Source organism: Nelumbo nucifera, chromosome 1 (assembly GCF_055504915.1).
Source record: "Nelumbo nucifera cultivar China Antique chromosome 1, China Antique-T2T, whole genome shotgun sequence".
NCBI lineage: Eukaryota > Viridiplantae > Streptophyta > Magnoliopsida > Proteales > Nelumbonaceae > Nelumbo > Nelumbo nucifera.
In genome coordinates, this window is record NC_142649.1 from 113983144 (window position 1) to 113996975 (window position 13832).

At 36.5% G+C, this 13832-nt stretch overlaps 1 protein-coding gene across 1 annotated transcript; it reads right to left on the minus strand.

Annotated features, from left to right (window-relative positions):
- Positions 1 to 2522: 2522 nt before the first annotated feature.
- On the minus strand, positions 2523 to 13832 carry LOC104588171 (pfkB-like carbohydrate kinase family protein). Its single transcript, XM_010246001.3, has 9 exons — positions 13541 to 13832; positions 13330 to 13455; positions 11192 to 11294; positions 10833 to 10880; positions 8075 to 8172; positions 7857 to 7971; positions 4983 to 5065; positions 3465 to 4029; positions 2523 to 2814 (listed from the first exon to the last, which is right to left on the minus strand). The coding sequence occupies exons 1-9, from the start codon at positions 13715 to 13717 to the stop codon at positions 2756 to 2758; spliced, it is 1374 nt and encodes a 457-aa protein (XP_010244303.1). The 5' UTR covers positions 13718 to 13832; the 3' UTR covers positions 2523 to 2755.

Genomic DNA, 13832 nt, shown 5'->3' on the forward strand with positions numbered 1-13832 from the left:
ACAAACTTTGTAATATAGAAATTAAATGATTTATATAACATGATATGGGGGAGAGTGTTGAGCAGTGAAAACAAAAACATGTTATCTAACTTTGTTTGTTGTTTTGAGAAGTTAAACAATGTGATTTTAAATCATATTTTTTGGGACCATCAAAATTATGTTTCTTAAATGTAAACAAAATTTCAAGGGAAAACTTTTGCCCCCCCCCAATAGCTAAGAACATGTTTTATGTATGTTTGTTTCCGAGAAACAATTTGTCTTCAAACCAAATGGTCTTATTTTATTTTATTTTTGTTTTTTGAGTTGGGTACAAGAAAAACAATTCACATTAGAGACCCCCACCAAAAAAAAAATAAATGAAAACATATACTTTAAATTAGGAATAGAACACATTATTGATTTCAATTTTGGAAACAAAACATGTTCTCTAAATTAGGAATATAACATATTTTTGGTTTTAGTTTTGAAAAAAAAAACACATGTATAACCAATAACATGATTTGTCTATATATATATATATTAAAATTGGTCTATCCATGTCAGCATATCTCTCATTTGAGAGAAACTATTTTATCTATTTTCTCTATTTTTTGCATTTTTTTCTTATTTTTCTTTTATTTTAAAAATATAAAACAATAATCATTGCTTATCTTGATTAGATTAATAAAGCTACACACTATTAAACAGATTTGGATTTTCCAAGGCCTCTTATTTTAATGCATGTTATTATTACATTTAAAAAAGACATTTAAGAGAGAGAGAGAGAGAGAATAGTAATACTACAAATCAAATAATATAAATAATTAAAATAATAATGTTATTTAATAACTAGAAAATTACATTTAATTAGTTTTAGCCAAGAAATTAACAATATTTATGAAAATATGATAATTTCAAAAATTACTATATTTTAAATAAATACAATAATTTAATATTTGTAATATTTAATAGATAACAATATTTTAATAATTAATAAAAAGTAACAAATCGTTTATAACTTAAGCAACTACTAGATTTATAAATTTGCAAGCTCAAGCAACTATTTTCTTTTGAATTAGTCTATCCGAGATATGCACCATGCCCACACATTATTAGGGATAATCAGATTCGAAGTCTAATTTGGTATCAAACTCTTGGAGTCCAATGATGGCTTTAGCAGATAGGGCCCAAACAAATTTTACATTAATATATATAGAAATGTTATATCTTTTTTTTTATACTAGACTAGAGTTAAATAAAAATTTTACATTATAAAAAAATCATAATTTTATTAATTAACATGGGCCTCTTTATCAACAGAAAATGTGTAAGCCCAAGCCCAACCCGACCCGACCATCGGGCCTAGATGTTGAGCCTAAGCCCAACCCTTATATAAAGCCCGAAGGTCAATGGGGTTTATATAAGGGTTGGGTTGATTCTCAAGTTTATCAATAACTAGATATTGCTTTCTTTTCTTTTGAGGTAGAATAATTTATAATTTAAGAGATTGGATGGTTTAAATGAAATTTATGTATTGCCTTCTTGTGAGGAAAATTTTTATACTTTTTTCCCTATCCTTAATACATATATGCTACGATAAAGTGGTAAATAATTGTTATTTACACCAACTAGAGTTCAAGATGTTGACTATTTTAATTTAGGGCAGGTAAGTTCTATTACGTTAAAATGCCAGGACAGTTGTGAAAAAAAGATGAATTAACTCCTCTTATGGCAGTCTAGAGATGAAGCCAAGAGAAGCATGGACTTTATGTACCACTAGGCACCAGTGGTACATAATATATAGACATGAAGACAAGATGAATTAACTACTCTATATAGAGTGACATTTGATCTAATATATAGACACATTGATTCTATTTTCTTTCAAGAAACAATATCCATTTACTACTTTTTACTCTAAAATGGAAGCTTTTTTTTTTTTCTCAAACCTGTATCCATACATTAAAAAAAAAGAAGTAAAAACAATTAACTCCATTCTTAGAAAAAAATTCTAACTTTAGGTATGTGGCTACCAATAGAAAAGAAATCTAGTCCAAGTTACAGCCAACTTTAGACACATGTTTACTTGAAAAAAAACCATCCATGGCAAAAGGATATGAACTTATATTAATATTTGTAATTCAATTTCATAATTCAAATAAAATACTCTCATTACAAAGTTATAAATTAAAAAGAAAACGATATATAAGTATAATTGCCCCATACTTAATACGAGGTCACCCTTTTGTAGAGAGAGAGAGAGAGAGTCCATGCTAGTAAACGTAGATGTTAAAACTGGATGATGAGAACGTGTACCACTTGAGTGATGTAGAATTTATAGATAATCCAAGTCTGAAATACGTAACTGAGGTACATGCTAGTAGTGTTCAATGACTCAATCACAATAACACTTAAAATATCGTATCAATTCACATTGTATGATATGCATAAGCTTTTAAATCCACCCAATTAATGGTTAAGGCTTTATAATGGGTTTAAATATTAAATAGCATCCTTGCATATTTGTTTGTAAAGTATCAACCTGAAAAAAAAAGTATTGCTCTGAGAATGCATTCGATATTCGAAATCGAACGTATTGAATATACAGGGCAAGCATTGGAACTTTTCCAGAATCTTAAAAATATAGATCCTGAGTTGAGTAATCGTCAACAATATACAGGGCAATAAGCAATTCCAAGTCAGTGGGATGGGAACTATGTTCACTGACTGTATAAATTAGGCTAGTATTACTCAATTGATTTTTTTTGGCGCCTAGTTACTCTATTGATTGATCAAACAAAACTTTTGCAGCCGAATATATTCTCCTGGCATCATCTGCACAAAGAAAAATGATCAGATCAATTTAGCAATACTCACATAAGAGGATCTCAGCTCTTCCCTAGAAACAAGAAAGAGAACCAAACTTTACAATCGATATGTTTTATTTTCTTTGAAAAAAGAAGTGATATGGGATTCAATTACACCTCATTGCTTCAGGACTGAATTATCAGAATCCTGTAAAAGCAAATGGACCACAATGTTCTCACTCACCTCCCACAAATGTTCAAATTAAAATCAATCCGTTTTTAACATTTTCCAAGCTCCAAATTGTTCTAGATCTCACAAACCTAATTTCCGTACATGAAACCCTGCAACTTCCATTTTAACCTTTATTGACCAGCCTCACTCACCTCCCGCAATGCTATAATCTCAACTTTGGGATGATTCTGCTCTGCTATCTTATCAGACAGAATTTCACATAACGTGGGTGTTTGTTTCTAGGATGCTTTTAGGAGCAAGCTATTAATTTCTGTAAAATTAGAATGGTCACGCTTCCTGAAGAAATTGCTCAGTCCTTTTCTGAGATCAACTTGTCCGGTAGACTTAATTCCCTTCTAGCAAACTTCTGTTTTCTGGAAGCTTGGTAATTGCACATATATTTGTTGGATACCAAAAGGAATAAATACATAAACAGACATCCATACCTGCAATTGTAGCCATAGAATACTCAGAAGGTACATTGGCCTGTGTCTCGACAGCTGCTTTTGCAGCAGCCATACCAATTGGCACACTTAGCATCATGTCTAAACCTGCACATAAAGATGCAAGAGTTCCACCAACCAAGCAATCACCAGCCCCTGTAAGCCTCACAATTGATGCAGAAGGTGCAGGGAAATGCACTGCATAAAGGTGAGAACTTCTCTCAAACTGTCCGGTACTGCAAAAAAACTGATTTTGACAGCTCGAAGTCACAAGTCCATATAGCAATTTTCCCAAGCTGCTAGGTTTGGCATTCTTTAAACCAAGACTTATGAAGTCAGGCCCACCTCCTGAACATAAAAATGCCCCATTCGATCCGAGAGTCACAATAACCAGTTTGATACCCTTCTCTAGAAGCACACAGATTGCCGGTTTTAGCAGTTGGAAATACGATTCTATGGATTGTGAACTGCCATTATCTACCCTTTGAATTGGAGCAAACCTATCCCCACATGACAAAGCATTTGCCATGGCAAAAAGTTCATCTTCATTAGGTGAAGTGAAAGTTATCTGTGGAAAATCACGAGATTAGTCTGAAATAGGAATCCAGAGCACAAAACTTTGTGTTTTGTATTATTTTTGTATGCATTTGTACTGTACATATTTGTATTTGTACTCCTTCCAAACTGAGCCAGAGTGAAAGAGCATTGCTTCAGACATCACATATAGTTGGAATTTTAAACAATCTAGATTAGTCAAGAAAAAAATCCACAATTTCTCTTTAATGTAATTTGAAAGAAACTTCATTAAAAACAGAATAAAGTATGGTATCAATTAGGGTGATGAGCTTGAACCCAAATTCCCAATTGCACATGAAATACATCAAGATGGGCCTAACTTTCCTGTACTACTAATTCAAGTTTCAAGGGAGTAAAAAGGCAAAAATTTTCTGAAGCAGTATCCCATTACCAATTTGTTGGGGTACTTAAAAAAGGAACACTGGGAAATTATTTATTGATATTGGAAACAAGATTGTTGATTAGATATTGGTTCAACCAGAATTTTCAGGTTTAGAGAGAATTAGTTAGCAGTGTGTCACACGATTGGAAGTATTCTTGAGATGATAGGAATGCTACCCTCCCTAAATATTCTAGTGACAAATGATTCATGGAACACAAGGAAAAACAGGATTAACAATTCACATGGTCAAGCTAGAAAGATCTGAGTCAAAAGTTATGTCTGGTACAATAATCATGGCCACCCGACCATCCAAAATTTCTGAGGATCCCAAAGAAATCAATGAGCTGTGCAAATACAGTGATTTAAATGGACTGACAATTGAACCACAAGATCTTGTAGATGGATCCATTAAATGGTATCTATGGTCCCCCTGTAAGTGCACCTCCTAGGTCCAGAGATGAATACCCCCCACCAAAAAAAAAAAAAAAAAAAACATGCTACCTTCCCTTTTTAAAACACATTGGTTGCAAAAGTTATTAACTTGTAAGAATGTCAGTACTCACATACTTGGCAATGGAAGCAACTCTTTTGGATTTTGCAACTGAGACAGGTTCAAACCACACAGGAATGCTAGCTTCTGCTGCAACTACAAAAAGTTAACCCCAAAAAGTGTTACCAGCAAAGAGCTAAAGGAGTTCCACTGGTACTCATTTCTCAAAGTACACAACAGAGAAAGAAACTACAGCAAAGCTTGGTGAAAAAAGAAATATAAATATGCCTTCAGTACATTACAATCAATAGGACTTCGAGAAATTGAGCTACTGACAATAACAAATAGCTGCCCATTCATATGATTGCAGTAGAACGATGTAATTACTCTGTAGCAGAAAAAGTTAATCCATTGGAAAAAGAGGCATGCACCATTTAATGCAAACCTTCACCATTCACTGAATTGCAACCAAAGCCCTTTTATTGGAAACACTTATAGTACAGTTCTTTCATTCATCATCATTAAAGCTTTGTCCCAACCAGAGCCCTTTTTGTAACAGATCACTTTTTTCTAACAAGTGCTGTAGATGGTCTTCTATGCATGTAAACAAACCATCTCAATCTACTTTCTCTCATTTTATCACCTATTGGAGCTACTCTTAGGTTCCTTTTTTTTAATCAGTAAATATGTATTTTATTAAAATTCAGATTGCAAGCAGTTTATACAACTTGGTGATGGGACTGTTGATCCCCTTTAATCACTCTATTCTATCCCTCATTACAGTGCAGCCCAAAATAATTGCTGTCTCAATGCCCCCTGTTTTGCTAATCCATCAGCTAGCTCATTTGCACTTCTTCGGACCCATTTAAATTCAGCCTCAACCTCCTTTGCAATCTTCTCCACTTCCCTAATCACATGTTTAAACGTCCATGGGGTATGGCTGCTATTTGCTGCCCATGAAATTACTACTTTTGAGTCCCCTTCCACTTCAACATGTCTGGATCCTAGTTGTTTGGCTAGCTTTAACCCTTGTAGTAATGCCAATAGTTCAGCCTTCAGCGAGTTTCCGTTGCCAATCGGTCCTGAGAACATACCCAATATCCACCTTTCAGAGTTTCTTAAAACTCCTCCTATTCCTGAGATGCCTGGATTTCCAAAGGAGCACCCATCAAAATTCAGATTTACTTTATTGCCTTCTGGTGGTTTCCACTCCAGCCTTACTTTATCTCTTACTCTCAAAGATTGTGCTACTTCGGACCATGTTCTTAGAATGTCTGTGACTGAGTAGACTTGAAAGCTATCCAAGGGTTTTACCCAGTGGGCTACTTTCACCTTGATACTATCAATCACTTCCTCTATTGTTCTACTTTTTTCCAAGAAAATTCTGTTGTTCCTCTTTTCCCATGTTACCCAGCAAATTGTTGCCTTTGTTGCTTTCCACATTACCATCCCTCTTTTCTTTCACTATCTCAAGAAATCATGGTTGAAGAGTCCTGCCACATCTTGGGGGGGAACCCACCTGCAACCAAAGAGAGTACAAAAGAATTCCCAAATTCGATGCACAAAAGAACAGGATATCATTAAATGAGAAAGGGTCTCACCACTTTCCTTATACAATGAGCACACATGAGGAGAAAGGCAAATATATGGGCTTCTTTTCTGCAGCATATCACAAGTGTTTACCTTACCAAGGAATATTTCCCAGCAGAAGGCTTGGATCTTCGGGGGAATATAGGTTTGCACCAAATTTCTTTCACAGGGAAAATCCCACCTAGAAGGTTGGGGGAAGCAAGTACTTTGAAGAAAGAGGAGCAAGAAAAGAGGCCATTTGGAGAGCCTACTCAGATTCTAGAGTCTTCCAACGAAAGGTCCAAGTGGATTTGCCCTAGGAGGTCCAGCAATCGGATTAAAGATTTACACTCATTTTCCTTCGTATGACTTCATTTCTAATTCTATCTTTCCTAGTTTTACCACTCATCCATCTAAGCAATTCGCATTTCTGCCACACTCATTTTCTGGACATGCTGTTCTTAACTGCTCAAAACAAAGTAAACTTCTTTCAGTAGCAATGTACCTTTATCATAATATACCACTCTAAAGTCTAATGTTTGGGCCACATCTAGAGAATTTGATAGACCAAATTTCAACACCATTGGATAATCCTAACAACCAACAACATGATTAGTTCGGAGTACTATGTAGTTTCAACTAGGTGATGCTCCATCATCCATGAATGACACTGCCCCACCCCTACTTCTCTCTCTATGCAAATGTATATGATGAGGGAGTAAGTTTGCCAGTTGAAAGCCCTAAAATGTATCCAAAATAAGCCATTTCCTGTAAGCAGTATTTAAATTAAAAAATTAAAACCTTGGATCACTAATACCACTAGGGGAAGCCTCCAATACGAGGTGGGGTATAGGGTGAATTGGAGGACTGAACAAATAGCCAATAATAAAGGTTCTCCAACCTAATGGATAGACATGAGAAGATTATGTACAAAGAATTGGAGGTTCTCCAACATAACAACACACAAGACTCATACAACTCTTCTTTTACAAAGTCAGTACTTTAGCATAAAGATTCAATTAGGAGAATAGTCAGGTTTGCGCCAATCATCAATGGTATGCATAACATATATAGTACCTGAACCGCTGAATCTGATATATATACACATAAAGTAACATAAAGTAACATAAAGTAAAACTTTTAATAGATTATCTTTTTTAAATATCTGCACATGATAGCATCACCTATCCCTAGCTATACATACAAATACACTAGGAAGATGTAATCTTTATACGCACTTTAACCTACATCCAAGTTCCAAAATTCAACTACTGAATTCCAATGAAAATTAGAAACTCAGAACTGCCATAATACCATGCACTTATTAATATACAAAAAGGTAAATAGACAAAGACAATAAGGGAAAAGTTTTATATACTTTGGCAGGACGCTTCAAGTGACACAGGATTCAAGTTTGCGTCAATCATCAATACAGGTGCAGCACATATGTTACACCTAAAGCGTCGAATCCAATCCTCTGTTAGAAATTTCTCCTGTGCCAAGGACACCATAACTAGTATGGATTTGTGGTTTAATTGATCCTACAAAGCAGCAAAACAATAAATTTAAATGAAAAATAAGAACAGAACTTCTTACAATTGCTTCTACACTTGCAACAGCAGCTGCCAATTCTCCATTTATGTCAAACAAATTGCAAACAGCAGGAGTCTCAATATTTTGATGCATTTGGATACCTGTTTGCAGAAAAAAAAAATGTAATATCAGGGTAGACTAGTTTGTTGAGCAAATCATATGTGGTAGAAAAATGATACTTCTAATAACCATAGACAAAAATGATCCAACTAAGTTTAGGTCTCCAAATGATATGTTCATGGATTGATTTGCAAATAGCCAAGTGTCAATGGGTTGGCAGTTGGCACTACCTTTAAACATCTAGTTATTTCTTGAGCCAAGATCAACCAACAATATAAACATTCTTAATAAAAAACAAAGAAATGTATGCCTAAGATGAATATTTATAACATGGACCTCCCTGTGATTTGTTCCCTTGTTGGTTCTTTATAACAGATTAACAGTTACTCATTTTCATCTTTGTAGAGGCAGTTTTTCAAATGCTGATGTAGGGATTTGGAGATGGTTGAGGTGGCTCCCAAGTCAGCTCCTTAAAGAAAGTCCTTTGACAAGGGCATCACAGTCATTGCTACACCATAGATTACCAGCATGTGGAAGCTACCGGAGAAGCAGGTCTTAGAAGCATGCCCTTGTTAACTAGTTTCTCCATGATTTATAAAGAAAGGATGCTAAGTTGAGGCAGCTGATGTAGCAAAACCTCAAATATCAAGATCATATCGCCTATTGCCTTCCATGATCTGTCAATGCCTTTCTACAAACCCCTGACATGATTTTTGCATTGAGAAAGCAAACGAACCTCCTGGACCTCACACCCTGACAAGATTCAGATCCAACCTTGGCACCTTGCCTTTTATTAAGGTGCACAAACCAGTATGAGGTTTGTTTATCTGAGGCACAGTTTCCTGATCTTCCAAAGCGTGCATCCAGCTTCCCCAATCCAAGTGTTTCCACCCTTTCTGCTTGCATTTGCATGATTTTTTTCTCTAGGATAAAGCACCCAATTTTAGTGGCAAATCCTGCACTCAAGTGATTTATGCCAGTGCAGACATCCTGCTCTACCCCATTTCAGGGGCACTGGCAGCTCTGTCATGACTGATACTCAACTCAGCCTTAATCCCAAGTATTTGGGGTCAGCTACAGAAATCCTGCCCTGCCATTCTGTTCTATCAAGAGCAATGTTTTATGTCATTCCTCATGACTGATAGGGTACTTTGAAACTGATCATCACCATCTTTTAGCCCACACCTCAAAAAGAACCCCAGGCCTTGTGCTACTAGAACCTTTAGGAAATTAGTACCAACTTTTAGCACTTTGCTTATTTGATAGTCATTCACTTTCCTTAGAAGATATTCAAGAAAGACTTAGTTAGCCAGCTCTTTCTTTTCTTTTCTCCAATGGGAACTTCTGAATTTACCTTCTCAGGTAGACCTTATGGCAGCTTCCTTATCTCAGTAGCAGGGTTTACGAGACAAAGCATCCTTATTCATTCCATAGAATCATCATAGTCCACAAAGAACAACCCATCATTATACCCTTTGATCTGTTTTCACACCAAGACCAACTCAACACATACAGACTAAGAAGATTCTTTTTTTTTCCACCAGATCTCTTAGATAATCACACTTAAGTAGCACCTCTGCCTATGGAGTTAGTCACGTCATGATGATGGGGTAGCTGTCTTGTTGTGGTTGGTGCCCTCCATCACCTTGTCATATATGAGCATTAGAGTCATAAAGAAATATGGCGGTGGTTGAGATGGGAACTTGGAGGTTGTTGAGGTAAAGTCCCAACTCAGCTGCTCACATCACCATCAACAGAAAGAAGTTCATTGATGAGGTGAACCCAAATGATTACAAAACTGTGGATAGACATATATCCATTGCCTGATAAGATGGAAGTGAAGGAGTATGAGAAGAGTGAGATGAATAGGTTACTGGGTAAAGTTTCAGCCTATCCAAGTTCTCATGTCCTTGGTCATCTTCTACTCCCCTATTTAAAGAGTTACCCCCTGGATGAATGGAGTCACTGATGCCAGAAGTTGGAAAATGTGAAAGCAGAATGAGATGTCTATCCCCTCAAATGCCAAGACAGCAGCATCTAATGCCCTCTGCCATTGCCTTTTCCACCAACCCCTGAAACAATCTACTTGAAAGCACATCCAACCACCCTAACCTAACATAATGAGAATAACATGATCAGCACATCAACCTTGCCTTTGTTCAGAAGGTGCTTATATAGGTTAAAGGCACCCTATGCAATCTTCTAAGGCATGCCATTTCTCTCTCCAACCACCAAACCATATTCTCAAACCCAGAAGTGCATTCAACATTCTGGGGCATCTTCTGCCAGAGTGGACATCCTTCCTTACCCCACTTAGGAAGCTGTCTGAAGCTCCATCACAACTAATAGATGGCCCAGAATTCCAAGTTTCTAAGTGCTCACCATCCTAGGTCCATGCCTCAAAAAAAGCACCAAGTTTCTAAGTGCTCACCATCCACTCCTATGCCTATCTGATTGGTGCAAATAATACTTAATATTTTTGTGGTCCTTAAGCAAAGAAAGAGTTTCACAACTTGCATTTAACTTTCTACAAAATCAGAAGGCTTTTCAGGAACTCAGCAGGGAAGGGGGTGCAGACAAAAAAGGATTTCCAATCTGACCTCTCATGCATCAGAAGAAAACCAATGCTAATGCATAAACAGAACTGAATTACTCATCAGAACTGTCAACCATGTAAAGAAGAAAAACTAATCAAGCATACCTTCTGTAGAAAGCCCAGCAGTTTTCCAGTGCTCCAACAGTAAACTTCCTGGTAAATAAACAATATTAGTTCAAGACAAGAAATTGATCATGTTGGTCCATTGGCTTATCTGTGGTACCTTCTTTTATGGTTCTTTCTTTCTGGATCGTTATTCTATTGTTAACAACTGAAAAGAATGCAATTCAAATGGTTACAGCCATCTGAAGATGCTTTAGAATCTCTCCAAGTTGTGACCCATTAAGTCATGACAGACATCAGACTGTCTCTGTGCCACATGAACTACCTATATGGTTTAAGGTAGTACAAATCTTGTAAAAATCATTAATCCATTGCTATACTCATTACAACGAGTAAATCACCTGCCATATCAAGCCCAATAGCACTAATCATAAAAGGCTTTGTCCCAAGTTTTGACATGCACTCAGCAATATTCCTTGCTACGCCTCCTGTTACATAGTGAACCTGAACAAAGAAGTTTCAAGTAACAGCAACAAAACCATGGAATTAACTACTTTGACATTGTTTGGTATGTAAGAAAGGAACCATTAAAAAAAATCTTTTTATCTATTCATTTAGAAAACTTGTTTATGCAAGAAAAACAGAGAAAAAACTTCTCAAATGTGTCCACCTCGTGAAAAATTTCAGAAAGATAATGGATCCTAAGGACTGTTAAAGAGGAAACCATGATTCCCTGTAAAGTTGGAGTTTCCAACTCTATCCCCTTCAAATTGTTTAATGTGCTTCAAGCATGGAGACAGATAAAGGAACAAAGTATGGAGGTGTAGACCTTTAGAGATCTAGACAAATCTTTAAAGATGCTAGAATCCTTCTGGCAAGACTCAGGAGAGTTTCATGACTTTCATCGACTCTCTACACACACATTATCATATTACAAAGACCCCCCCTGCGGTCTAATACCAAACATTCAATTTAGTAGTTTATTATCAAATTACAGATTAAAAGTACAGCTACAAATTATAATCAGGTCAATCCTGACTAATAATTCGGTCAGTTCTGGGTTTATTACTGGTTCTGCACATTTATCAGTTTGGGACCAGGTCTACCCTGATCCCGACCCAACCCATTGACAGCACTACATCTAGCTATGAACTGGATGAGCTCTAGCCACCTCTATGGAGTTATGAAAAAGTGGTGATAGTCCTAAAAGAGCTCAGAACCATTGAAAGTAATTATGGTCTAGATTAAAAAATTTGGGTTTGGCAATTTTGGAATGAATTGCATTAGAAATTTGCTCCAAATAACCATAGAGATGGATTTATGATTTATAATGAGCACACCCACAGTCAAGAGAACCCTAGCTTTTCTAATAAACAGCAAGAACTTTTTTAATCAATAAAACAACAATAACTTTTCCTCTGTAATAAAAGAAAATAGAAGCCTTACTCCGCAACTGGTTTTCTTTTGAAAATTGATAATCTTCTTGAAGGTGGTTCTAAGACCATCTTCACCATTTACTGGATTGGTAAGACTCTAAAATAAGACAACAGACACAACCAGTTATCCTACTTTTCTCTCTTTCTTTTACAATAACCTCCATGAAAAGTTCTTCATTTTGGTTAAGTCCAGTAATTCGCTGCTATTTTGTGGTTTGCATTGCATTGCATCACTAGCAAAATTACCAGTTAACAGCACTCAGAAGCTTGCTTCTAACTTCCTCGTTTTTAAAACACAAATATCCTTTCCGGTGATTGTACTAATTTTCTTTATTTCCATCACTCGGTAAGCTAAGTGAGGGTACCATCTCATGTCCATCCCTAATGGTTAAGAACTGTAAAATCAAAATCACTTTGTGCATCTTTTCTGAAATTAGACTTGTCAATCTTGACCCTTGATACATTAGCTCTATTTCATCTATAATCAGCAAAACAGTACTGGTTTCACAAATAATCGAGTAATTCATGAAGCTGCCATTCACCTAAGCATGGAGAGTTTTGGGGCAATATTTTCATAGTTTGATACTTCGACCACTCATCCACTGTTATCCCCTGAGAGCTCTTATACATGTGAACTGGGTTGGGAGCCAATAGGTAGATCCATACCATCCCTTGTCATTCTTAGCATCTCCTTGGCATTTCGGGAAAACAAGAAATGCAACTTGGTAGACAACTGAGCATGCAACTGTTTATGCTTTCATTGGTAGTTTGGCAGCATAAAGTCCTAGAACATTTCCAGTTCCTTTTCAATGTTCTGCATGATCTAATCTATTAAAAAGAATGCCTAGAACTCCTAAATACCAATGAATGCCCTATTCTGTTTGTGCTGAGTAACCAAAACCACTCTTCTCCACCTCCTTTTTCCAGCTCCTGTAATGTGGTGTTGATCTCACAGTATCAAGCAATGCAAAATCGAGAATCGACGAGTTATTAAGCTTGACATTTGAAATACACCAGAACTATCAAGAAACTGACTGTAGCAACTTTGAGTTCTGATAGGTTTCTGCTCTCTTTTACTGTAAACAAAGGAAGAAGACAGGTACCTTGCCAGGAGTTGTGGTCCTGGGATTGGCGGGGATAGAAGGAGTAGCATGGATGTCTAACACCATTCCTCCGATAATTACAGGCTCTGACTCCACATCTTGTACTTGCTCCGCCCTCGCAAAATTCTAAAAATGCAAAAGGAAAAAAAGGAAATCATCAAGAATAATAGTAATAAAGTGAAAAGATAAATGAAGAGAATTTGAAACTTACAGGTAGAAGAACCCGATTATTATCTTCGGAAGATTGCAGTAAGAGATGTCGAGAAAGAGAATTCAGTCGCCTCCACACAGAGCTCTCCATTTTCGCTTTCTCAGTTCTCACCCAAACCACTTGCACTTGACCAGGAGTCTGGAGAAGTGGAGAGAGACACTCTCTGGGGGTGATCATTCCAGCCCGGCCCGGAAATTCTCAGCTTGGGCCTTGGGGCTAGGTTTTGTGTTCAGGCCCGGGCTCGCATAGGTCCTCAAATTTCGGGCCTGGGCTTCACAGAACTTAAACTCAT

Excerpts from the sequence above, each read along its gene's own strand:
- LOC104588171 (XM_010246001.3), bottom strand. The coding sequence starts at position 13,717 with ATGATCACCCCCAGAGAGTGTCTCTCTCCACTTCTCCAGACTCCTGGT. Across the intron at positions 8,173-10,832 it reads TGCTGGGCTTTCTACAGAAG|GTATCCAAATGCATCAAAAT; the intron begins GTATGCTTGATT and ends TTCTGCAAACAG. Across the intron at positions 4,030-4,982 it reads TTGCTTCCATTGCCAAGTAT|ATAACTTTCACTTCACCTAA; the intron begins GTGAGTACTGAC and ends GATTTTCCACAG.